Raw genomic sequence first — 24,329 nt, 5'->3', positions numbered from 1 at the left:
ATAATTCACTTCGTGGTCCAAGACTGCCTGGACAAGTGTGAGTAGCCCATCACGAGGTCAAATATTTAATCATGAAAAGATAACTCCGCGGTGACAATTACATGGAACGTTGCCGGCACTGCTAGGAAGTTTTAGCGAAACGTACAGTATTTGTACATATACATACTATTAAACTTATAACAGCATCTAAAAAGAACCTCCGCCGCAAACTGTAGCCCTTGATATTTAAATATTTTTTCACTTTCTACGAATTTGCAAACACATGTATTTTTACTCAATGTTCAAATACGGTAGTCGTTGCTAACAATACGCTCGACATGAAGTATAAACTTGGTTGCACCTTGAGTAGAACATAGAATCAGTCTTCAACTCAGGTTGCACCTATTATAACGCGACACGTTCACGCTCGGTTAGCTACGCGATTCACTGCTGCGTAAATCAAAGACATCGAGTTTTATTTATTCGCTCAACGTAAATTTGACGCGTAACAATTGAATAAAACCAGTATAATTCTTTGAGCATGCGCATGAACGCGTCCTCTTGCGGATCCTAGCAGCAGTAAAAAGTTGTACTCCCGCTCAAAGTCGTAAAAATTCATCAAAATGACTGAGTTTGTAAGTTGAATATTAATTATATATAGTTTTATACACAGTTTTATAGTTAGTATACACATTTCAAGATTATTTTACAAAATATCAACCGTCACGAAATATGAGCGCTACTAAGACTACTATTGCAATTAATAGCCCGATGCTGTAGTTGTATTGTACGTTATAATTCATTGCCAAAGCAAGTATCAACGGTTTATTCAATTTTATGTTTATTTAAATTTGGATTATTAAATTTATTTCATTTGTGTACAGGCTCCTAAAACAATTTTGCAAGCTTAACAAATCGGTACCACATTGGCTGAAAAAACTCGTTATTTAGCAGACATGAGAAATGTCGGTTAAGTTTTGCTTTAGCATCGGACACCTTTAGCAGTTTTACATTCGTGTAGCTATTAGGCTAATAAAGTTGAACTTGTTCTTCGTTCTAGGAACAAGAACATCTCAAAAAGCTGTTTATTGGAGGTTTAAGTCCAAAAACTACAAGTGAGTCATTAAAGGCATACTTCGGCAAGTATGGCAACGTTACAGATTCTATCGTAATGAAAGATAACCAAACTCAAAGGTTGGTTTGTTTTACCTCATTTCATTAACCACTCTAGGAGTTGTCTTTCTTTGGTACTCGTGTAGCTCTCTTTTTGCCATTTGTAGCAGTTCGTTTGGATCTTACATGCTTGGACTAATATTCCTGTCAAGCATATATAATATTACATTTTCAGATCCCGAGGATTTGGCTTTGTGACATTTGAGTCTCAAGAGGTTATTAATCAGGTTCAGGAAAATCGTCCACATACTCTGGATGACAAAGTTGTTGACACTAAGCGAGTGGTACCCAAAAGTGTAAGTGTTATTGTCTGTTACGGACTGATTATTTTTGATTGTGAGTTTAATATCATGTAATAATAAGGAAAGTTTCAGGTTTTCGGTTGGCAATATTAAAAACCTTGTAAGTGCTATCAGTTCCAAAACTTCAAATTTCTTTACCGTTATTTCTTTCACTGCTCTAATCATCCTTTGGTGCAAATATGTTAATATTGATTGTGAATTGTATAGTTTTAAAATATTTTGCTAGACATTGAGTCATACTAATCATATTTTAGTATAGCTGGTTTATTGTTATTTATGTGGTTTGGCTAGATTAATCATCTGCTAGGTATGCAGTGCACCCTCGGTTACGATGACCTTATTATGCAATTTTTTGCCCTTTGATATATAACAAAATGATTTTTTTACCTCTCCATGCGCAGTATATTTTGCCATACAATATCAATTAAAGTTGCTCTCGAAATTCAAATTATGCAGTCGGTGTGCTGATTACATCAGAATATGCCGATATTCAATTCGGTGAAATCCCTCTACCAATGAATGGAAGATCTTATTAGTTGTTCATTATTAGTTATTGTGAAAACTAAACGGGAAACCGATAGATGATAAAATTTTAGCGATAAAAAGTTTGAAGTTCAGTAAAATAGTTAAAAATACATACTAAAACTTAGCTTTAAAAGTGTTAATAAGCTAAATTCATTCAAGTCAGATTGATAAAGGCATATACATCCAGCAACTGTGCTTAAAACTAAATGTGGAAAAAGCAAGGCCACCAAAGCCTAGGCCCCTTCAGTGCTATCAGTGCTGGGGGTATAGCCATGTAGCATCAAACTGCACTGCTAGCAAAATCTGCAGACATTGCAGTGAGAATATCACAGCAGGTGCTGACCACAAAGATTGTAGTAAACCCCCCAAGTGCTGTAACTGTGGCTCGAGGGGTCACGATGCAACGAGCCATAGTGACTGCCCCTTTTTTAACCAAATACTCAAAAAATTGACAAGTAGGGAAGCCGTCAGAGATTTACAATCATGACTCTGATTTTATGGAACAGCAACAGTATTAGGAACAAAGTCCAGTATCTGGAAACCATTGTACATGAGTATGATCCTATTTTTATAGTTCTCACCGAAACCCATTTAGACCCTCAGGTTTCGAGCAATGAACTAAAACTACCAAACTACGAAATTTTCCGCAGAGACCGCCCCACTAAAGGCGGAGGCATCTTAGTCGCTATTAAATCATTGAAAGGGGTTCAGATATTTGATTCTTCTGTGGATCCTAATGAGGAGATGCTTGTGATCAATTTGTCTGTTCACGGGTTTCGTGTTTGTGTAGTAACTTACTACCGTCCTCCGAGCTCAGCTAAGATGAGTGCACTTTTTGATTTTTTTGAGGACAGCCTGGTCAGCAATTTTGTCTTACTTGGAGATTTTAACTTTCCTGAAATCCAGTGGACCCTTGACACGCCGGCCGTCTCTCCAGGGGGTCGTGGACTTGCTGAGAGCTTTTTGTCTTTTATTTTGAAAAATAACTTTTCGCAGCATGTAAACTTCCCTACCCACTCTAAAGGCAACACACTTGATCTTATTTTTACAAATTTTGATCCCTGCCCTATTTTTAAGAACGCTGATGTTGGAATGTCGGATCACACAGCACTGTGCTTTGAACTTTTTAGTTTTTTTCCACAGGTTGATCCCCCAGTTTCTCGCACTACTAGAACTCTTTTTGACTTTGGTAAGGCTCGGATGTCTGACATAAGCGAACAGACAGCCCACCTTTACAAGCATCTCCAGTTTATTGAAGCTTCAAATACGACAGATTTTCTATGGAACACATTCAAGTACACTATTTTAAACATAGCTAACTCATGCATCCCAGTACGTAAACCCAAAGGTAAAAAATTCTGGTTGTCAAGGGAAGCCAAAACAGTTTGCCGAAAAAAGAGAAGGTTTTTTCATACCTATAAAGCTTACCCTACTAGCCACAATTTAGAACAACTAAAGTCCATTGGTAATCTATCTAAACGCCTTATTAAAAGAGATTATAATAAATTTTTAGAGTCCCATATTACTGAAAGCCTTAAGAATGGCGATTCCAAACCTCTTTTCCAGCTTATATCTAAATCTTCAAAAGGGGGAAAATGTTCAAACATTATGCAATTACATAACTGTGTGAATGACAACGATATGGCCATAAGTTTTGCTAACAATTTTAAGTCCGTATTTACCGTAGACGATGGACACGTCCCACAAGTATCATTCACTCAATCTAGTGCAGAACATGTACCCCAAATGGACATTGCTGTCAGTGAAGAGGGAGTTTTGGCCCTTCTTAATAATCTTAACCATCGTAAGGGTATGGGCCCAGACAACCTTAGTCCTGCCTTGCTCAAGTTTTTGGCTGTTGACATTGCTCCCATTTTAACGCTGATTTTTAAACACTCCCTCAACACAGGGTGTGTGCCACTTGATTGGAAACATGCCAATGTAGTCCCTGTATTCAAGAAAGGTGACAAGAAGGCCCCACTTAACTATAGGCCAATATCACTCACTAGCGTATCATCTAAGGTTATAGAACATATTATTGCTCATAACATAAGAGATTATCTCGATCAGAATAACATCCTAAGTGAAACACAGCATGGTTTTAGAAAAAAGCACAGCTGTGAATCTCAACTTATACACACCATATCAGACTTGGCAAATTTTAATAATCTTAACACTCAAGTGGATGTACTTGTTTTGGATTTTAGTAAAGCGTTTGATACAGTTTCGCATGACAAATTGATCCACAAACTTAGAAGTTATGGCCTAAATGCAAATGTAGTGACTTGGATACAGCACTGGCTCCTGGACCGCACATTCTGTGTCATAGTTAACGGTAAAACATCTCCACCTACCCAGGTAACATCAGGTGTGCCCCAGGGGTCAGTGCTTGGACCCTTGCTTTTTCTTTTATATATCAATGACCTTCCAGAGTCTCTGAACTGTCCAAAGACATCCATACGTTTATTTGCGGATGATGCCATACTTTTTAGACCAATAGAATGTGCGTCCGACAGCCTTCTGCTTCAGGACCAACTGTGCAGAGTGGCTGCATGGGCTGAGTCGTGGCAGTTGAGATTTAATGCTAATAAATGCACATCTACATCTGTGGAACCAGTTAGATTTTCACATATATACAACTATTGCGGTACATCTCTTATATCCTCGCAATCCTTTTTATACTTGGGTATACTTGTTTCTAGCACCCTCAATTTTAATGAACACATAAATCGCATCATACGTAAGGCTAACGGCACTCTTTTTATGCTTATGCGGACCCTTAAGAAAACATCTCCTAATGTCAAAAGGACAGCATACTATAGTGTGTGTCGTCCACTGCTAGAGTACGCTTCGGAAATCTGGAGTCCACATTTTGATTATAGTATACAAGATTTAGAATCCATTAACCGAAAAGCTTTTAGGTGGGCCAACAATTTAAGAAAATTGATAGTATATCATCAGAAATGGTGAAAATGGGATGGCAAACACTTGCAGAGAGAAGACGCATCAAGGACGAAAGCACACTGCAAAAAATTTTAAGCCAAGACCTAATGGTCGATTTTAATAGATTTGTAATTAAGAACTCATCCTATTTTACTCGAGGCTCTAATATCAGACACACAATCAATACAAGTGCAATGAAACACTCTTTTTTTAACCGTGCGATGAAATTTTAACATCTGATTCTCTTATAACTAGACCAAGCGATCTTATACTTTTATCCTTCAGACTTAGATAAATAAGTCTATGCTTATTTGTGATCTTATTTTTATGCCTAATGCACCATTTTATTTCTACAGGCCTAGCGGCCACTTGAGATATTTTACAGAGATAGATAGATAGATAGATAGATTCAATGTTTATGTTATACATCTGTCTCGAAGGTAAGAATTCTCTACGCACTGTACATAGTAATGTTATATTTTATTGCAGATCATAACCACTAAAATACACTAAAGTTACTGTTGGCAACCATACTTACTAAGGTTAACACATTATTTTGGTTAACATATTATTTTGTTACTAATTTTAATATGTATAGTAGGCCCTATGTATATAAAATTTAAATGATTTTACCAGGGCCAGATATTTGCGATGGGTTTCTCTACCCCTCTATACGAAATTTTTGCCTTATGATGCCAACACTGGAAAGAATTAAAAGAGTACGGCGAGGGTCTACTTTATTGCATTTTACAGCTGCTCTTTTGATAGATCTGTTTTGATAGATCTGTTGCATAATCTGGATATCTTCTAGATTAATTGTTTTGTAAACTTGCTTCTTTCAATGTCCGTCATAATGTAGTTACTAGGTAATGTTCTCTGTTCGCAATGTAATATTATGCCTTGTTTGTTGTTTCCTGGTGCATGTGAGTAAGCTTCTGATGGGCTGTCATGTAGGAGCAAACAGCTGTAGACCGTTCCACAGTAAAGAAGATTTTTGTCGGAGGCATAAAAGATGCCATCGCTGAGCAAGACATGCAGGAGTTCTTCTCGCAGTTTGGGCCCATAGAAAAGATAGAGACCTTCACTGACAAGGAAACAGGGAAAAAGAAAGGATTTGCATTTGTAACTTTCTCTGACTTTGACTCTGTAGATAAGTGCTACTGTAAGTACATACCAATCATAACTTGTCATGCCGTGTGTTTGATGTTATGAGGGACCCGGTGGTTGGTAAAGTCTCTTTCTTAATTGTTCCTTGTCGGTTTTAGTACACGCAGTCTCTCAGCCCTATCGCAAAGTGACCATTAATGGCGTCAAGGTTGAAGTGAAAAAAGCTCGTAGTCCAAATGAGATGAACCGAGGGGGTCAAAGGGGCAATTGGGGCAACTCGTAAGTTCACCTTTGGTTCTTTTTTCGGGCTTTAATCCTTCCTTACCGCTTAGTTCCTGTCTGACCACTTAGCACGTATTTCTGATATTGTAGGTACAACCAGGGTGAGTAGATGCCAGAAGATTCTCTTCCATTTTCACTGTTCATGCTTGAACCTCCACAAACCCTTCCTAAGCAGTCTCATTTCAGACTGTGGCGAAAGTCCTTGCCTTGGAGCACTTCTTGATGCTTTGCTTTTATCACGTGGCTCACCAACATCGCGCGTTCTTACCTAATCCATAACCATTATGCAAAAAGAAATATTAACTTTTCATTTTTTCCGTAGTAATTGACAGTCATGAACACATGAGAAATCAATTTTAAAACATTAAACTACCTTAGTTCAAAGAAGCCCATTATTAAATGTGAGGAATATGACTAGTCAATATTTGATTTTATTGATTAAATATGGGGAAACGTCGATCAGTCAACTTGTGTACGATAAGGTTATCAGAGGAGGTTAATGTATATCGAATGTCATTTCATTATTGTCGCAGTTCTATTTCTAGGTACCAAGCTAGATGATAGTCGCAAATACAGTGAAGCTGTATTTAAAGTATTTTTGTAGACTATATTTTGCGTTTTTCCTGGAAAAACAGTTTCTCGTTTATTGATTATAACAAACTTGGTGCTAGAGATTTTGATAGGCTTTCTAAGCCTCCTAGCATCATAGTGTTTGGGTTTGCATAGGTGATGGAAATTTCAACAACATGAATCAGAACATGGGAAACAATATGATGGGCAATCAGGGGATGATGGGTAACCAAGGTATGATGGGTAATCAAGGCATGATGGGAAACAACATGATGGGCAACCAAGGAATGATGGGAAACAACATGATGGGCAACCAAGGTGAGTACTTTCCTATTAGTTCATGGTCATAGTCTGTGCTTATTTAGCATCATGTAATGATCATGGTCTTCTATGCTCTAGGAATGATGAACCAAAATATGATGAATCAGAACATGATGGGCAACCAAGGCGCGATGGGAAATCAAGGGATGATGAACAACCAGGGTATGATGGGAAATCAGCAAGGTATGATGGGAAATCAGCAAGGAATGATGGGAAATCAGCAAGGAATGATGGGAGGAAATCAGCAAGGAATGATGGGTAACAACATGCCGGCCAACAACCAAATGATGCAAGGTATGTGTTTCAGCTTTCATCTATCGTTTCTGTATCTAGAACAATATCTTCAATAGATGTTGTTCTAGAAAGAGTTGGTTTTTCTAGTTCGTTTGTGGTAACGCTTGATCAATCATTGCTTTGATGTGATCTTTTGACTCTGCTCATCCAACGGTTCTGTACTGCGCTCATCAAATACTAGATTGTGGTGAAAGCTAAATCCTTTCAGTGTCTGGTCATTGTTGGCTTGTAGGTGGTGGGCCAGGTGGCTTTAACCAAGGACCATTCCAGTCAAATCAAGGCATGCAAGGAAACATGGGTAAATTTCAGTACAGCTGCATCGACTTTGTGTTGTAGATAATCAGCCAGTTATGGAGTTGTTTTCCTTTTAGATGGCTGCTTTGAGATGTCGTCAAGGCGTCTTTGAGTGGCTTTCTCTTATGCATGTCTATAGCTTATGTGTGTGCGCGCGTGTATGGTAGACCATTAGTGCAGGTTTGACTGTCATTTGTTGACAAAAGTTGGTCTGTTCACACATGCATGTCAAGAGATTACTGTTTTAGCTTGGTCACTTCATTGTTGTACCTCTCTAGCTTGGTGTTGAACTGTGTACTTGCAGGTAGTCAAGGAGGGTATAATGCAGGTACACAGCAGCAGTCAAGTCAATACGTGGCAGCAAGTGGACAGCAGCAGGTGGCTCCTTATACCAATGGCAGCAGTAGCACTGGAAGCCAGGACACCTCATATAATTCAGGTTTGTCAGATGACACCCGTTGTATCATGTCGTTTTGGTAAATATTACCCGATAAATGAGCTGGCTATATGAGTGACTGGTTTCGTAGGTGGCTATAATCAACAGACAACCCAACAGGGTTACGGGCAGCAACAGCAGCAAAGTGGGACTGGGCAGCAACAAAACTATACCGCCAACTCCAACCAGCAGCCCCAATCATACAGTGCAGGTACATTCATCTCACCTTGTTTTCTTGACCTTATCTTTGGTGTTTTTACCGGACAATCCTTCATCTTTTCACATCTGTTTGTTATGTACTACAGGGAATACTGGTGGATACGAGCAGTCGAGTGGCGGGGGCCCCGTTAAAACAACTACCACATATGCTGGTGGAGCACAGGCTAGGTCCTTCACTTCACCTTATTCTGCCACCAGTAAGCTATTGGTAGTCTTCCTCATTGGTCAACTATTCTCATAACTTTCTGACAATTATGAAGGGATCAACTTACAGGGTAGTTAGGCACTGGAACTGCAATGTATCATCGCTGTACACACTAATTTTGTATTGCATTACAGCTTTCTAATGTGCAGTAGACATGTAACTACAGCAACAACTACATTTCATTTTGCTGCAACTGCGCTCTTATTGCAAATTGTCCACAGATTTCATGCGGATTTGCTTCCTTGACACAAATTTATTGTTTAAACTCCAAAACGCTGCGATTCATACAATATACAATACACACTGCGATTCATACACACTATACAATACGCGCTATACAATATACACTATACAATACACACTATACAATACACGCTATACAATACACGCTATACAATATACGCTATACAATACACACTATACAATACACACTATACAATACACACTATACAATACACGCTATACAATATACGCTATACAATACACACTATACAATACACACTATACAATACACGCTATACAATATACGCTATACAATACACACTATACAATACACACTATACAATACACACTATACACTATACAATACACACTATACAATACACGCTATACAATACACGCTATACAATATACACTATACAATACACACTATACACTATACAATACACACTATACAATATACAAAATTGTTAGATGCTGTTTAACAAGCTCATGAACTTGCGCCCTAATTCCTTTGTGGATACGATTTTTTAGAGTTTTGTGTAACATTCAGTGAATTTTTCCAGGTATTTCCAACTTTCTCAAATTCTAGTATGTCTTAATATAACATCTTAGCTATCTAAAACTTTAAAAATCTTTAAAATTGGCCTATTGGTCCTTTACTGACGTGACGATTGATGTACTGACGATTTTGTGATGTCTCGTCGTCATGCAAATGCATGCAGCCAAAGAGTATGCTAGTCATAAAACACTAACTGGCTTGGTAGGACAGCAGGAGGACGCAACACGCTGTATTTCTTTATTAGCAGGAATATAGCACACTGTTTTGGTGCGTTGTATACTTCATCTTTCATCTTGTCTCTTCTCAGTCATATTGTAATAATAACTACGACACCACTGCCTGTAGTCCTGATCTTTGCGTAGCAGAGCAGGAAGAGCCAAAAACTTCTGTAACTTTGACTTTCAATTTAGATAGCATATTTCTTAAAGGCCTATTTAGAATGGCATATGTTAGTTGCACCGGTAGTGTATTATCCCGGGTAGCCTAAAAGGCTATATATTACTTCACCTCTAAACCAATCTAGGGGAAACAATTGTTTAGTTGGTGTATGGAAATAAACAATGTGTCCATTATTAAATAAAAGTAGATTAAATTCAAATAAAATTGCGTCAATAAACAGATGTTGCAGTCAATAAATCTGTCTATGTCTTGAATGATGTTTAATAAAATTAATTTTCTTTATCAATTCCACTGACTAACAATTGGTAACTCTTGTGACTTGCTAAATTCTTCATATTCAAATTCTTAGTGATGGAATAAAATATGGAAATGTACAACTTTTTGTAAAGGTTACGTGTCGACTCTTTTGCTACCAAATTAATTTCCTTGCCGAGGCATAATTACACATTCAATAAAACCTACTATTTAACAAGAGAGTGTATAAATGGTAACTTTTGAATCAGTTTATTAAAAATATTTTAATAATAAATTAATTAGCTTAAAATTGTATGTCTAATGATGCCATAAAAATGTCATTTGTTAAAAGACCGGGAGCATGTTTGAGTCGGACGATTTATTAATATTATAGTTTATTACATTAGTATTTCTGATATAAATAATCACTCTCTGTAGTACTATCGTTCAATAAAAATCGTCCAAAGTCAATAGATTTACAATCAATAAAAAATTTGTAGCTGTAATGTGTCTGATACAACTGGTGATTACTAAGAAGAAATTGCGATAAAAATTAACTTATTGCAAAGCGAAACTACGCTCAGGATGGTTTGTTTACACATTTTTTATTGGCTCAACGCATGCTGATAATTATTTCCTTTCGTTTAAGTGCAGATATGATAGGGTAATTAATTAACTGCTCACTAATCAGAAACAATATGTATGAAGCTTGATAAAGCTATGATGATGCGGCTCTTGGCCATATGGAGACACTTTGCTGAGCTGTACTACAAGGCTCGTCGTAGCGAATGAGTTGCAATTTAGTGAGTGCAATTTTAGTCAAATTTTAATAGGAGGTTCTGAAATCTGACAACTCTCATAATATCAAATCTTACCGATATAATTTCTAAATAAGTAGTTCGCCATTATAACTATTCCGATAACATTGGAGTCTGTATTGCATTCTGATTAATATTGTTTATTAAAAACATAATAGATTTTTATTTCTACCATATACAACATGCTCATTCCAATCATTTGCCCATTCATACTCAGGTTTGTGCGGTATTCACAAAATACATTCAACACAGATTTTGTGATGGGTTTTCACAAAAAACGTGCGTGTGCATAGTAATGCAAAAGTTACCACTGCGTCTAACACTGCGAAATGCGCACCAGCCGCACTCCCATTATATCCAGCATCATAAGCTGTGCAGTAGATAGTACTGACACAGCTCAAATACTGTTTACTCCGTATTAGAAAATAGTTATACTGGATGTATACTATGTACCACACAGTAGTGGAAGTACGCAATGCAATTATACTGCTGTAGCTGTGACACGCTTACTACTGCGCAGCTACAGATATTAAGGCAAATATTTACTCCAACTACGATGCATATGAGCATCAGTGAGTACTTAACGATGCACAGTTATGGTTTTTTGGTAGTAGTCGCAACCTGGTTATTTTCTGCTTGCAGACCGACGATAGAGAATGTTCTGCATACTGTCGTGATGATCGGTAAGTCTTCCGGTTTAAACATAATCCATCTTTATCGCTTGGTAATTCGGTTACGTTTCCGTGTGTACACTCTGTTGGACATCACTACCTTTCATAGCGCTTTTAGATACCCTATAAGTAATCTAGGGGTTACTTGTGACGAAATGCTGAAATGTCTAGCGTAGAATGCGGTACGTGATAAGCATTTATTAGTTCTACACGTGTTCATACGCTATCTTCTTCCAGCTGATTTCAGCGATAAGTGAGTAACACATCAAGTTTTCCAAGGAAGTCCTGCAAATGAATTCGATGAAGCATCTTAGCATCCAATGAACATGTTTGTTGCAAGGAAAACAGTCGATCGTAGTCTGAAGGCATTAAAATTTTCATTAAGATTTCAAGTCACGATTTTGACTGATGATTTACCATACATGTGCTTATCCGCTGTTAGCAGGACCTACCGAACTTGTTTATCATTCACACCAAGTTACCCCTGTCAATGGAAAGGCTACTATTTCATGCAAAGGCTCCTGTTAGTTTATCATTTTTTATACCGCATATACTTGTAGTTAAGTCGCAACTCTTTTGTCAAAATGTTTCCTCAAAGGTATGGTGCATTTATCCACTTGGCATATCTGCACATGTAATAAACTGTTATGGTGTTAGTGTGTAGATATAATCCATGTACCAGAAGGTGTATGCTAAGCATTAAAAATCTTTTCTATGTGAATATTATTTTTGAAGTCCACTGATTCACAGCTTTATCCGGTCTGATGCTGTTCAAATGATGTACATTTAGTAGAACAAAATGATATATTCATTTCCACACATAAATTTGATACCTTTTGCATGTTAACCCTTTGGCTGGGTAAAAGCCCGGCAAAAACACCCGAAAGTCGTGTAATTTATTTTTCAAAAATCGATATTTTATGAACATGCATAGCTCAAATCTTAAAGTTATTTCTATGAACACAATCTTTTGTACATAAACAATCATTTACATATCTACTACTACAAAAAAATACAACCATGTACAATTGTCTCTGTATGAAATGCTTGGAAGCATTTTTTCGGTAGAGTCGAACGCTATAATATAGCCGTGCGAGCTATCTTAATGATCAGTTTTCTCTGTATATTCTAAGTATATTAAAAGTCCAAAAAGTTCACATCACTTCTATCATCTGAATTATTTTTATTTGGATCAGACAAAAAATCACGCATGATCAAATAATCTTTTATTTTACCGTTTTGAAAGTCGAGCCGATGTTGACTGGTTTTTCCAACTTTTATTCTTTTCTAAGGCGTGATTTGTTTAGCTTTTAGCACAAAGCAACGCCTCTCAGATAATCGTTTCACATTGTAAATCATCGACTAATATCTAGTTGATATTTAAAACTTACTAGTGTTTATATCCTCCTTGGTTTAACGTTACTAGGCGACAGCTCTATAAACGTCTACCGAAAGCGACATAAATGTCGTTTACCCACGCAAGCGGTAAACGACATTTTGGTCATTTCCCCAGCCAAAGGGTTAAATTGAAGTTATGCTTTACAACGTGTATTGGGCATGCTTATTCAGATGGTTAGACATGGTTGCCATTTCACCCTCTGATAAGCTTTAACTCATTCGCAAATAAGGAACTAGCTACCAATCTATGCGCATGTGTCGTGGTCAAATGCGAATGTAACTGCTACATTTTTTTTCAATGGTCACTAGCACGAATGCACATGCAGTGTATGAGTTGTTTTTAAATTCTCCTAATAGATGCTCAGTTGTACTTATCCTTCTTACTCTAATTTCTAGGTATGTGAGCTGAGTAGTGTACCTACTACATGCCTATCTACCTAGTGTAGCATACGTAACTATCTCTCCAGTACGTACTCCTACACATTGTACAGTGGACGGATTTCTTCTAGTAATAAATATGTACAGATGGCTAAACTAAACTCTTTTTTAACTCTATTCCAGAGAAGTATTGTACGAACATTGTCTGTATTGATGTTGCTGTATTATGTATGTATATAATAATTTGTTAAGTGTCTGGTTCTTCAAATACATTACTGTATTATTCCCAGCGCAATTGTTTATTTACACGTTGCTAATGCTTTCCATGTTTTATTGGTTAAGAAGAATATTGCTTTAGTACCATGTGCAGGCTCGCATAGGTTTTCCATCTCTAGAAGTCAACTCTGGTAATTGGACAGGAATTGCTAGAGCTACTTTCTCTATCCCTGTAGCCAAAACTTATGTATTTGATTCGTGTAGTCATTTGGAGGAGCTCGCATTTTATAAATAAATGATGTACAGCAACTTGGAGTAGTCTGGGGTGAAGCGAAGAGACAACTACATTTATATATACCAGTACGAGTATTGGCTAATCTACCTGCGTCTAGCCACTTATGGATAGTCAAGTATATATGAAACGCATGTACATAACCTTAATATAAAAGGGAAGATAGAAGTACTGTGTATGCTGTAAGGTAAGCTCTATAATAATACTTTAGACTGTAGGAAGTAGCTTTAACAGTTACCTCAATTTGTTTGTTAGATGGATTTTATTTGTGAATGCAATAAATGTGGCTTTTTTACCTCCGCTATGATGTAATTGTGTACGGTGATGGTCAAAAGTATAAACTCTTGGATCATTTTGTACAATTGATTGGTTTTTGCTCTTGTACCACCATACAACATATTCCTCAAAAGTTATTCTACTATCTTTTGAAAACATTTATCTCTTGACATACTTTTGCCCATGACTGTATATATGAATATCAAGACAGTAGGAACTCTCGTTATGAAGGACTATACCTACGAATTTGCCAAGTTATGAAATGCCTTCTCGTAGAAATATTGCTGCTATTTATAAAAGATGGCTATAGATCCGAAAGGATTTTTGTATTCTACCTCTTTTTCGTTTCTTTAAAACGCAAAATAAAAACATGGGGGAAAGAAACTCTAATTGTACAGTTTGCTTCGTTTTCAATTTACTGTACATTTTGTATTTAGTGAGTGTTCAGTTTCATACATTTTGTTTTTTGAGCTGTCACTGTTCGCTATCTTCCTCTCACTGTTGTGTAATTAGGAGTTATCATATATCACATGTAGAATGGGGTAACTTCAGTTTCAGCAAGTTAAGTTGTGAATGATGCAAATAAAATTTTTCTATTTGTATTCTTAAAATATTTATTATGAGCAAAACAAAGACGACAAATGTCGCCTTACTGCTGGTGCTCAGCCCCCACAGTTGGCATTTTACCTTGTCTTGATGGTCAATGCTAAAGGTAAACAAACAAATATACTGTTTGAAGTTTTTATTCGTTGTTTCTCTGTTCTGTGTAGTTTTTCAATTTATTAAGAAGTGATATGATTTTAACATGCATTTGTTGTAAGTTTTAACCATTATTTATAATTTATACAAGTATAGCATCTGAGTTTTGTCAGGGGTTCGAACAAATTAGGGCATTTTCATTGTGAAATGCATTCCCATTTAAGAGATTTTCTACATGTGAAATGAAATTTTTTGCTTCTGGAATGCATTAATTTCTCAAGTAAAGGTTCCACTGGACTTATTTTGCTACTGTTTGTTGAAGCTGTATCTAATAGTGTTTCTGTAGATAATACAAATAATTTAATGCTATTTTGTAGGCTTAACACTGCAGTTCACCAGTCATGTTCTGATTTAATTTTCTATCCTTCTGATTATTTTAAAATTTTGTTAGGTGACCGAGCATGGCGAAATCTCGTTGAAACATGGTTTCAGCATAAACGATTTGTTCTATCACAAGTCAATCCAGTCATGTGAGTGCTACAAGCATGTCGTAGCTAGCTATAAATAATTGCGTGAATTGAGGGGTATCTGTTCTGACAAGTGATAAACCTGTCTACAAGCTTTATCTTTTAGTAGAAGAAGCTTCTGCTAAACCTAAATGACGAACTAGAATATCATTATGTGCTTGCAATATCTAGTTCCGTGTGGAAATACAATCATTTTGGTTATCATTCTCAGTTTGTAGGTTCTCAAGTGCAAAAATGCTGGTAAACTCAATCTGTACATTTTATTTAAAGAGAAACATGTTGGTCATGTTAATATAGATAGTCTGCACTGTTTATTTGAAGTGGATTCTTTGCGTAGCTGCGAAGAATTTTTTCCGTCAATGAATGCCAACCTGAAATTTGTCTGCTTGTTGTGTAGACTCTGGCAATTTTATTTATCAAGTAGCTAATTTTTCTTGCACCCATATTAAAAAAATTCAACATAAATACATTTTTGCTGCCCTGTTTGTTACCTACATGATGCTTAGTACGAGTTGAAGACAGAAATGACTACAAAGTTTGCTTTCACTCGAATACTGTCTCATGAATGTCAAACATGAATTTAAAGATGTGTGAAGCTTACATTTAATTATAAAATGCAGCATGTTCATCTTTCTTTTAATCAGCTACTTTGATGCAGTTATGAATTTAATGATCACACAGCAGACTTCAGTTTCAATTATTTCAAGCTAAAAGTTGGCAACTTATTTCTATATGTGCAGTAAAGAAAACATTAACAGAATTGTTTAGATCCGTTTTGTTTGTTGCAGGTTATTGATGGCTCAGCAGGCCTTTGAGGCTCCGTGTTGATGAATGATGTCGTTGGGCTGTCTCTCTAGCAGGGTATGTATCTGTTGAAAGTTTTCTTTTACACTAAGGTTTCTCTATCTCAAATCGTCTGTTCTTTTTCTAGCAAATGCATTTTCTGTATCTAGTTTCTGGTATTTATCTTTTTTTTTCGAGTGTACAAACACTCATTTGCTTCATTAAATTTTGATACCCTTGATGTACAAACAATTTCTATATAAAGTTGCCTCACCTGTTTGTTACAAATGCATTACACGCCTATGGCTGCGGAGGAGCCGTGAGCTTCACGAAATATTTTTTTGCGATTTTTACCCAGACCCCATCCATAATGGCTACATTCTTCGGAGGCCCTGCTTTTCTGCCTGCCGTGTAATTGTTTTTCAACGGTTGCAGGTAGATGTGACAAGATAAGAAGAGGAAATGAAGTTTTCATCCAGACTCAAGTTACCAATAGTGCCTTAATTTTATATCATTGGGTTTGCTCGATTTCATTTTGATGTTACATAATGTGCATTTCGACGTCGTTGGCAACGCCACTGTTTTCTTTATCTGTTCGGCTCATTTCAAACCAATATGGGTCAGTTTCACTGCTTAAAATATTTTTTATTTATGTACGTATAAATATGTTATATAAATAAACAACAATTGAATCAAATTTAATAGAGATTCTCCGAAAAGAAACAAATTTCTTTCAGGTTGTTGCTAACATGTCTGATGTTAAATGTTTCAAAAAAATAGTTGAATTATAACATCCTCCATGCACAAACAGCAAGTACCTATCTATATTTGTCAGCGTCACTTCAGTAATGTCATCATATGAATGGATTTGGCATTAGGACTGCATGTATGTATGACGATTGTTTTCATGATCTCTGAGCTTCCTGTAGAAGCTCTGCACGTAGGTGAAAACGCATTTCCAATCAGGTTTCTTCATGCGTACCATATCATCCACATCAAGTAATGGTGCGATGTCAGCCTTCTTTCTGCATACATATAGCAGTGCGCATAGCATAGGTTATGAGAATTTCAAACCGATTAAACTAAACGAAGGTTCTACTAGGTTTTCAACTATAATTGGTAACTGTTACCAATATTGTCAAAAATGTAAAGAATACCTCAAACTAAAGGCAAAAGGCTCCATCCATTTGCTTAACTTTATTTGAAACTACTTACTCTGCAAGGTCGAAAGCGAGTTGGAAATTCTCTTTTCGACGACGCTCATCTACCTTGTCCCAATCAAAAGAATCAGGATAGAAGTGGTGTATTAGGGCCAAAAAAGCAACTCCATTGTTCCAGCTAGTTGAAAAGTTTTCTATCTTGACATTCTGTAATCCAAATGATACAGTTTTTGTATTCCAAATTTACATGGCTAGTTTTCCTATTCTATGCAGATTGCAACAATATGTACGATATTTCTGTTACAAAATTCGTTCAAATCATCTGTTCGCAACAATATACCATAGGAAAAGCACACAGGATTGTTCAAGCTTTATCATTGGAAAGAAAGTGGTTAAAATTCAGTGGCAACTGCAAACAGGTGTAGAAAGGGGTTGTTGTTACAGGGTGCCTTGAGGCTTCATGCGCTAAAGCAGGAGAAACATTGCATGCATACCAAATGAAGCGTGTGATGTAAAAATAATGTGCACTGCTGATACATGAGATTGCGAAACCGAGTAATGAACATTGGTGGGTAGCAACTGGTAATTGACAGTACATATTGGTAAGTGAAACATGAAGGTACCTCATAATCAGATGTTTTTGATTTGCACCAATCAAGCAGTATTTGTTTGATTTCTGTTGCGCTGCGTTGTAATCCAGTATGGGCATTTCCATTTCTCAAGTAACTGTGGGAGAAGGCAGATGTTACTCGAATTAGTTCTTACAAGAATTTTGCAAAGTTTACAGTTGATCTTTTCGTTAGTCAACTGCATACTTAGTAACTTGAAGATTGTGACGCGGATGTCTATCAACAAGGGATGAGAGACTGTAGACGTCGGAAACCAAAGACGATGAAGTTGTGGATAGAAGAAAGCTAAAGTATCATGCTACCAAGATGCTGAAGAATGTTGTTGAATGCGATAAAAGAGCAGCATCCTGTTCAGCACACATTTTTTGTAAATCATTTCAATTTCCGGGGCTACGAAACTAATAGCTAGTAGCATGCCAACACACACAAACGTTGTTGTACACCATAACCATGAGCTTAAGTTAGGAAAATTGTTTGACATCTTTAATGACACGTAATACAAAAAATTTAATTTTATTGTAATTTTAATAATGGAATTTTATAATAGAACAAATGAAATTTTGGTGACCGGCCAAGATCAATAATATTATGCAGAATTTTTTGCCTGTTGCTGCTAAGGATGGACTCAAACGAAGCCAATTCACACCGAAATACGTGCTGAACAGAATACCTGATACTCCTTAGTCATGAGCTGAGACCAGCGCAACAAGCCCTCGACAACGCTAGGTTGACCACCTTTAGCCGCACCAAACCTTTAACACACAGAACCGAGCTTTCTGTGATGAAGAATAGCTAGAGATGATGCAATAGATTTTAAAGTTGTTCTATCTGGTAACCTTACCGCATGCTTTTAGCCATCGTGCACCACTGTTTCAGAAACTTCAAAGTAGTTTCTACTGGACAAAATGACTTTCACCAGCTATGTGAATGCTTCGACAGCATCTACGATAATGTTACTGCCCGGAATAGAAAATAAGAAAACTGGGCATTGGTGAAAGTAATCCGTCTCAGCAGACAGCGTATCGCTGTTTAAGAAACTGTGAAGTTAGTACAACTAATCACAGTGTGGGGTCACCTCATATTCTGCTGTATTAGACTTGCAGAATGTTAACATCTCTTGTTTGATCTCGACAATCCCTACAGCGCGGCGCTTTATCATTTTAGCCGCCTGTTTGGCTACTGGAATGGAATTGAATGCAACGCCAGAACTAAAGGGAGAGGAAAATGAAGAAGATTTTAGGAAACACAAATGAGCAAGTCTAGGACAGTTCTATCAAACAAAGGCAGGCAGTGCTAAAACAGACACTCATTGACTAGGGTTGTCTTCTCATTCAGTAATGTCACATCTTATAACCCTTTTATAAAGTACTATTTTAACACTGCCATAGTCACAATATAAGTTAAAATAATGATGAGCAAACAAAGTGAAATAAAATAGATATAACTTCTAATAGAAAACTTAAAATATTAGCATTGCTTTGAAATAAATCAAATATTTGCGTAAGATAGCACCAAAAGAAGGCAACTATAGTTGAACCATTTAATACTATTGCCCAGAAATGACATGCCTTCTGATACTGCTACCTCGGCTCTCAGCCCCAACCGAAAGAAAGGAGTTGCACAGAATAATACTCGCAGGCACAATTCTACCTCATCAGCTGTATTGTTTTTAACAAAATCAAACACCTCCTGCACATTCTTGCTCATCTGAAAGCTGCAAGGGAACAGGCAAATAGCTTTAAACAGCATAAAACTCCGGAACACGAAACGAATGTTAAACTTGGACTCGCTATCATCCATGTGGAATCTATAGCGGAACAAACCATAACTAGAAATATATAGTTAAAATATAAAACCTTTTAATTGAAAAATGCTGTCATACAATCAACTCTAGTCATGCTTTTAATGATATTTACAAATTCTATAAACAAATTTTACATCCTGCCGCTACATCTCAAAAAAGGAAAAAATTTGTATATTGGCCTCTACTATATGAAATTTTGTAATTTTTTATTGCTAAAAGAAAATAAAGAAATACTATATGCCTAGAAAGCCTAATAATAACAACTATGTAATTTTTGCACTATTCTTTATATAATATGAATGTTTAATTTTTTTTCACAAGTTGTTGGTGATATAACTGCAATATTTTCTGTTGTTTGTTACTCAGTTAGCTTGTAAATGATTAGTTAACCATTTCTGTGCTCATCAGCTTTAGTTAGATACCATCTATATTCGTCATGCTTTATAAAAGACCTCAGAAAGTCCTTTAAAGGTTGACTTGCAACAAAATTCACATTACAGTTATTTGGTATCAAAAGATTCGCCATGTTTTACTCTGTTGTGTGGTAGGTGCCAAATATGTGGAAATGTGATTAAAAGCTCTTAAAAGCTCAAAAACAAAAAGCCGCCGTAGATTGGAATCTCTTGATTTCGATGACGTATCCGCGCTGTATGGTTATTGTCTTGTCACGTGATGTTCTCGCGTGAATTGAAAGGCCAATAAAAAGCTCAATATCAAACTTATCGTAGCAATAGTTTATGATAATCACTTCGGGTTTTACCTAAGACCCCGTATCAAATATAGATGCTCGCTACTTTACAGTTTCGGCTTGGCCATTCCGTTCGACTATTCATGTCTGAGTTGCGATCATAAAAAATGTCAAATTCTGAAGAGTTAAGACCCTGGCGTTTCGAGTCTGACGCTCTATCTGAAGAAGATCCTCAACAGAATCAAACCTCCCAGCAAGTAAGCACCGCCACTAGCCAGCTCTTATGTGCCAAGCTAGCTAGTAGTAATAGTTTTAGCTTGAGAGTGATAGAACGAATATTATTATATATGATTTTAATGATGATAATTATCGCTTCAATATTGCGAAAAAATAATTACAGATTTTTCTCGAATGACAACATTAACAATTTTAATATTTAAATCTAGTGCTGCACTGATATACTGTTGGATAACATCGACCTGATGTATTAGCTATGGTTGCATAGACATATCTGTTCATTTCTTTAGGAGCTAATACCACCGGCTACAGAGTGATGTGCCTGCGAGCGTTGTCAAGACATGCCATCTCTTCCTGAATGTTTGTGCTGCCATTATGCTGAGTTTGCGCATTGTCTCCTTGACCGAGGGGAGCATGAATGCCTGCGTATGCATCCTGGTGTAAACGAATTCGTGGCGTCTGCACCCCTGAGTTGAGGTGGAATAATTACCTGCGATATCATAGTGAGTTGGATATTCATTTAATGCCGACAACACCAAGGCTATGCTAATGTGTCAAGCATTATCTACAATTCTTGTGTTACACATTTAATGCATCAGTTGAACACACATATTCTGAACTCGTGGAACACAAGGAGAACTGGTATATTTGGCTTGTACACTTACTACAGTAGAGAGTGTATTAGTTTTATGATTTTATTATATAAAGATCGAGATTATTTTGATGATCAGCAATTATTGTTTTTCAATAGTTGTTTTGGTAGATAATCTATTCCCATTTGGAGAGCCATCGCCAAATACTCGGAAAAGGTTGTGTGCATACCGCAATCTTGTGTTTTGGTTTATGCCGCAAATCTTGTTTGCAAGTCTGCAAACTCTTCTTCATCATCCGTTGGTGGGAAAAAAGCCCGAATCTTAGACACCAAGCATGCAGGTAGAGGCCGTCGCTCACGGCGACAAATTTGCGGCATAAGCCAAAACACAAGCTTGCAGTATGCACACAACCTTTGTAACAACATCCGTTGTAATGGACCTCACTCTCAGGCCGTGGGAAATTAGATCGGACTGGCATCGCTTGAAGCCTTTCAGCTCCATGGTGTTAGAGCTGGTGGTCTCTGTTGACTGCAAAGTAAAGAAAGTTACGACCAACAATTACTTTCACATTATTTGAATGAACTATTTAGCTAGATGAGCAACTTCATGTTTATGTATTGATAACTACTAAAAAATTTGGGTTTTTGTCAGGCTGTGAAGTAAAAACTGTCAAAGTTTTACCTTGACAAGATGGCTGCTGACTATTAAACCGCAGCTCTGATCCATCATAGTGTAGGCTCTGTATAGTGCGTAATGCCCCGGACTATCGCATCTACCGTCACCTGCCAAATCAAGCTCCCAATCGATTGCTGCCATCAATCCCTCGTTATGCAGGGTGTACTGCTCAGCAATACACTGTAAAATATTGTAAAACTTCATTATACAAGATTAATTTGTATCATTATCATTAGTCTAAGAATGTAGAATCCTCTTCCCCCTTTTTGTGCTATATTATGATGAAGAATCAGAATTTTGAATTATAATATATTTTGCTTGAAGGATGACATATTTTCATTTAAAAAAAAAATTGTTTCTAAATGTTGTTATTCAATTAGTGTGCCAAGCTTTTACTCACATTTTCCAAGTTTATGAGTAAATATTAACACTCACACCATGTAAGTATTCTCTTTGTTGGTAGAGGCAAACGCTGTGGCTTGGTATTGCGATGTTCAGGAGCGACAGAAAACGGAGGTTCTGCGTAAGGCATCCGCCAGAAAAGAGTGATGCAGCTGCCAGCAGGGGGTTGATGACGTGAGCTCTGTTCACCCTGGCAGTTGTTTCCCAAGTGTACGATCGGTGACAGGAGGCACATGTAACCTTGAACTCTACCCATCCGCCTTCTCGCACCATCGTGAATGAGCAGGGGAGGGCGCAGGTGTGACAGTGAAATAGTCGCCGGAGTGCTGTCACACTTACTATTATTTTCTCCTCTTTGAAGGAGGATTCGGTTCTGAAATCACAACACAATAGTTGACTTGCAATAAGATTTGTACAATATCATTTCCTGTTATTATATCATATTTGCTTGATCAGAAAAAGAATAAATATATAGCCATGCAATCATGACACAGATTTTACAAAACCCTGTCAGAATCCATGATATTGTAAACATAAAATGTGAGTAATAACTCTATGGATATTTTTTATATTTTGTCAAGTTTGGTTTAGTTCAGCTCTATCTTACATGTAATTGGAGAGCGTTTGATGCTGGCCAACATAGCGCTCAAACTCTTCCCAGTCTTTAGTGGTTGGCACAAACTCATCATCTAATACTAATAATAATCAACTAATAATATTAATATGCTATTAACGATGATACCAGAAAATGACAATAACTATTTTATATAACATATCTATAAGTGAGTGGGGTTAAGAAATTTGGCGAAATTAATCGTGAAACAACATTATTTTATCAATTATATATTAATATATTTTGTTTTACAGATAGATATGCAGTATGAATTAGTTTTGTTATTATAATAAGAATAATACACGTAATTAAAATGATAAAATACTAATAATATAATATTACAATTAAATGACATTAATATTGTTATATTAAATATAGATTAATACAGTACTATTAGGAGAATACTAGATAATAACCCGAGTTACAACTACTAATACAAGTAGTTCATAAAATAAATTACTCACGTGCTTTGGTGATATGTGGAGTATGCAAACAGGTTAGAAAACATGTCGTCTTTGAACTGGCGAAAACAAAGGTAAGAGTAAGCAGGCGAATAAATAAAGTTTGTCACATCCAGCTTCACCCAGTTGCTCCACGCCCGGTGAAGGTCTGGTTTTTTTCTCAGCTCTTGGCCAAAAAAAGGTGCTTCTCAGCTTGGCAGCTGCACAAACACTAAGTGGCGCGTTAGACATTATGACGAATTGAAATGAACATGTTTAATATGAGATAGCGTGTTTGCTATTTGCGATAGATCAAACTTGAACTGAAACTAACATTATCTGATCATGTGACTTACAATTCCCGCTATATGGCGCGAAAAATTTCTACAGCATTTTTCAACCATCGTAGCGGACCAAAAGGCTCATCATTTTTATCAGAGAATGATATGCAATCGTTCAAGCTAAGCTTAAAAAATTAAACATATTTTTATGCTATGTTTTGAGATATCAGTGCTCAAAGTTGCAGCATTACGATGCCGATAAAATAGACGCGTAAGAACAATAGACATGGTTTTTATCGCAAGCGTGAAGTATATTTGTGAAAATAGTTCGACGAATAAGGATGCATGAATGTGTAAACATAAACTATCTCGCACACATTTTAGCCGTTTTAGCACACATACGTCACATTTTAGCCGTTTTGGAAAACGAATCCGAACTAGGGCGGTCTCGTGTGGCTGCGATTTTCTGTTCGTTTTTAGCTTTTACGAGCTTTTAATCACATTCCCACATATTTGGCACTTACAACACAATAGAGTAAGACATGGCGAATCTTTTGATACCAAATAACTGTAATGTGAATTTTGTTGCAAGTCAACCTTTAAGGCATAATTAGCTGATTGCTCAACTAGAAGAAAAATGAGTCAAATATGAACATGAAGAGTTTATCAAAGATGTGCATGATTG

At 36.7% G+C, this 24,329-nt stretch overlaps 2 protein-coding genes across 2 annotated transcripts in view; one reads left to right on the top strand and one right to left on the bottom strand.

Annotated features, from left to right (window-relative positions):
* LOC137390285 (uncharacterized) overlaps positions 1 to 13,618 on the top strand; it is a 38,290-nt gene extending 24,672 nt beyond the window's left edge. The window contains exons 12-24 of the mRNA XM_068076620.1: positions 1,040 to 1,173; positions 1,328 to 1,448; positions 5,877 to 6,084; positions 6,188 to 6,308; positions 6,402 to 6,412; positions 7,038 to 7,199; positions 7,281 to 7,496; positions 7,729 to 7,794; positions 8,095 to 8,229; positions 8,318 to 8,437; positions 8,532 to 8,642; positions 11,525 to 11,565; positions 13,348 to 13,618. Coding sequence (XP_067932721.1) covers positions 1,040 to 1,173; positions 1,328 to 1,448; positions 5,877 to 6,084; positions 6,188 to 6,308; positions 6,402 to 6,412; positions 7,038 to 7,199; positions 7,281 to 7,496; positions 7,729 to 7,794; positions 8,095 to 8,229; positions 8,318 to 8,437; positions 8,532 to 8,642; positions 11,525 to 11,535 — 1,416 coding nt within the window. The 3' untranslated portion in view covers positions 11,536 to 11,565; positions 13,348 to 13,618. The remainder of the gene's footprint in view (positions 1 to 1,039; positions 1,174 to 1,327; positions 1,449 to 5,876; positions 6,085 to 6,187; positions 6,309 to 6,401; positions 6,413 to 7,037; positions 7,200 to 7,280; positions 7,497 to 7,728; positions 7,795 to 8,094; positions 8,230 to 8,317; positions 8,438 to 8,531; positions 8,643 to 11,524; positions 11,566 to 13,347) is intronic.
* A 2,939-nt stretch (positions 13,619 to 16,557) lies between these two features.
* Positions 16,558 to 24,329, bottom strand: part of LOC137390284 (smoothelin-like) — a 50,919-nt gene continuing 43,147 nt past the window's right edge. The window contains exons 20-22 of the mRNA XM_068076619.1: positions 18,582 to 18,663; positions 17,338 to 17,489; positions 16,558 to 17,147 (exon numbers count right to left, since the gene is read on the bottom strand). Of these exons, the coding sequence (XP_067932720.1) occupies positions 16,997 to 17,147; positions 17,338 to 17,489; positions 18,582 to 18,663 (385 nt within the window). The 3' untranslated portion in view covers positions 16,558 to 16,996. The remainder of the gene's footprint in view (positions 17,148 to 17,337; positions 17,490 to 18,581; positions 18,664 to 24,329) is intronic.

This window comes from Watersipora subatra, chromosome 3 (genome assembly GCF_963576615.1).
Source record: "Watersipora subatra chromosome 3, tzWatSuba1.1, whole genome shotgun sequence".
In the NCBI taxonomy this organism is placed as follows: domain Eukaryota; kingdom Metazoa; phylum Bryozoa; class Gymnolaemata; order Cheilostomatida; family Watersiporidae; genus Watersipora; species Watersipora subatra.
Note: the sequence above shows the minus strand (reverse complement) of the source record. Positions and strands in the feature narration are given on the sequence as shown.